General features: G+C 47.2%; 1 protein-coding gene across 1 annotated transcript; it reads left to right on the top strand.

Annotated features, from left to right (window-relative positions):
• The first annotated feature begins 232 nt into the window (after positions 1–232).
• LOC149569771 (uncharacterized) lies at positions 233–1,092 on the top strand. The gene has a single exon (XM_089822491.1). The coding sequence runs from the start codon at positions 287–289 to the stop codon at positions 878–880; it is 594 nt and encodes a 197-aa protein (XP_089678617.1). The 5' UTR covers positions 233–286; the 3' UTR covers positions 881–1,092.
• Positions 1,093–1,324: the final 232 nt, after the last annotated feature.

The following is a 1,324-nucleotide window of genomic DNA, read 5'->3' as shown; positions in this document are numbered from 1 at the left end:
CAGTATGAGGCCCGGTCAAAGGCTCTCTGTTTCCCGCCACGTGTCAGTCTGCAAGGCGAAAGCGACGGTGGTTCGGTGAGGCCGTGGGGCCCGCATGAAGTAGCCGTCGCATAAACAACAGGCATGTTTATGCCGGCGAAGGAAAGCGGTTTGATCTGTAACCGTCAGATGCGGAACAAGAAGCGGGCTGTTTAACGGCGGAAGTTTCTATATGAATACAAATTAAGCGGTGACAGAAATTTCATAGGCGATCCGAAATATCTGTCTGAGGAAGGAAAAAGCGGCAATGAAGGAAAACAACAACAACAACAACAATGGCGAAAACATCCAATTTCATGTTCTAAAGGTGAGGAATAAGGCGGGGAAAGGAAGCAACAAGCGAAATAACACAGCAATTCAAACCCCCGTTTACACAATCCACAAGAGCGAGTTTCGAAACACGGTGCAGATGCTCACGGGATCCCAGTCTCCGTCAACTAACGTCAACCAGACCAGCGAACAGACCAGGCTCCGTCAAATCAGGCCCCCGCCTCTCTTTGGCCTCGCCCGGGACTCGAACCCGGGACCTCCGATGCCCGCTAACGGAAACTCCTCCCCGTTCCCGTCACCGTTGGCCCTCGACGCCTTCTGGGCCACCGTGGCCGCGAGTTCACGTCAACAGACGGGAAATCCTCCGGCTCCTCGGACCTCGTCAATGTGGGCCGATTCTGTTCTGTCGTTTGACAGAAGCTCCTCCGCCGTTCCCTCTTTTCCGTCGCCTGGTTCGCGCTGTTATCCGTTGCCGTCGCCGTCGTTTCTGTCACCACTTCCGTCACCTTCTGGACTTCCCAAAGATTTTTACGGTCTGTCGCCGAGCTCATACCCCCACGGTCACATGTAAAACCTCTATAGCCCTCTTATACGCGGCCATGTTATATTTATTTACGCACCTTTGTTGCTGTGAAGGGTTAACAATGGCTATTTGTGCTGAAGGCCGTCGCAGATCATGTGAAAAATTTATAATTTTAGTGGTGAGGATAGATTCTAGTTTATAATGTCTTCTACTCAATTTAAACTATATATAAAATTAGGATTGAATCGAATTTATATTTAGGCAGTTGTAATTGTATGCAAAGTTTCGTAACGAGAGTCTCAAACTTCAAAAAAAATTATGAGTCGAGTCCTTTCAAGTTAGAAAAACAGTTATAAATAGCTAAGTGGGTTAGGAAGATAACCTTGTTTAATATCAAAATCTGTCTTTCATTTGTCAAGAATGCAGGGATCATGGAAGGTACTGAGTTTTTCGGATTTGATTGTTTGTGTTTATTTATCATCAACGTTTCGG

This window comes from Cupressus sempervirens, chromosome 3 (genome assembly GCF_028749045.1).
Source record: "Cupressus sempervirens isolate cs-2001-9-10 chromosome 3, ASM2874904v1, whole genome shotgun sequence".
Lineage (NCBI taxonomy): Eukaryota > Viridiplantae > Streptophyta > Pinopsida > Cupressales > Cupressaceae > Cupressus > Cupressus sempervirens.
The sequence above is the reverse complement of the archived record's forward strand: the minus strand, read 5'-3'. Positions and strand labels throughout refer to the sequence as shown.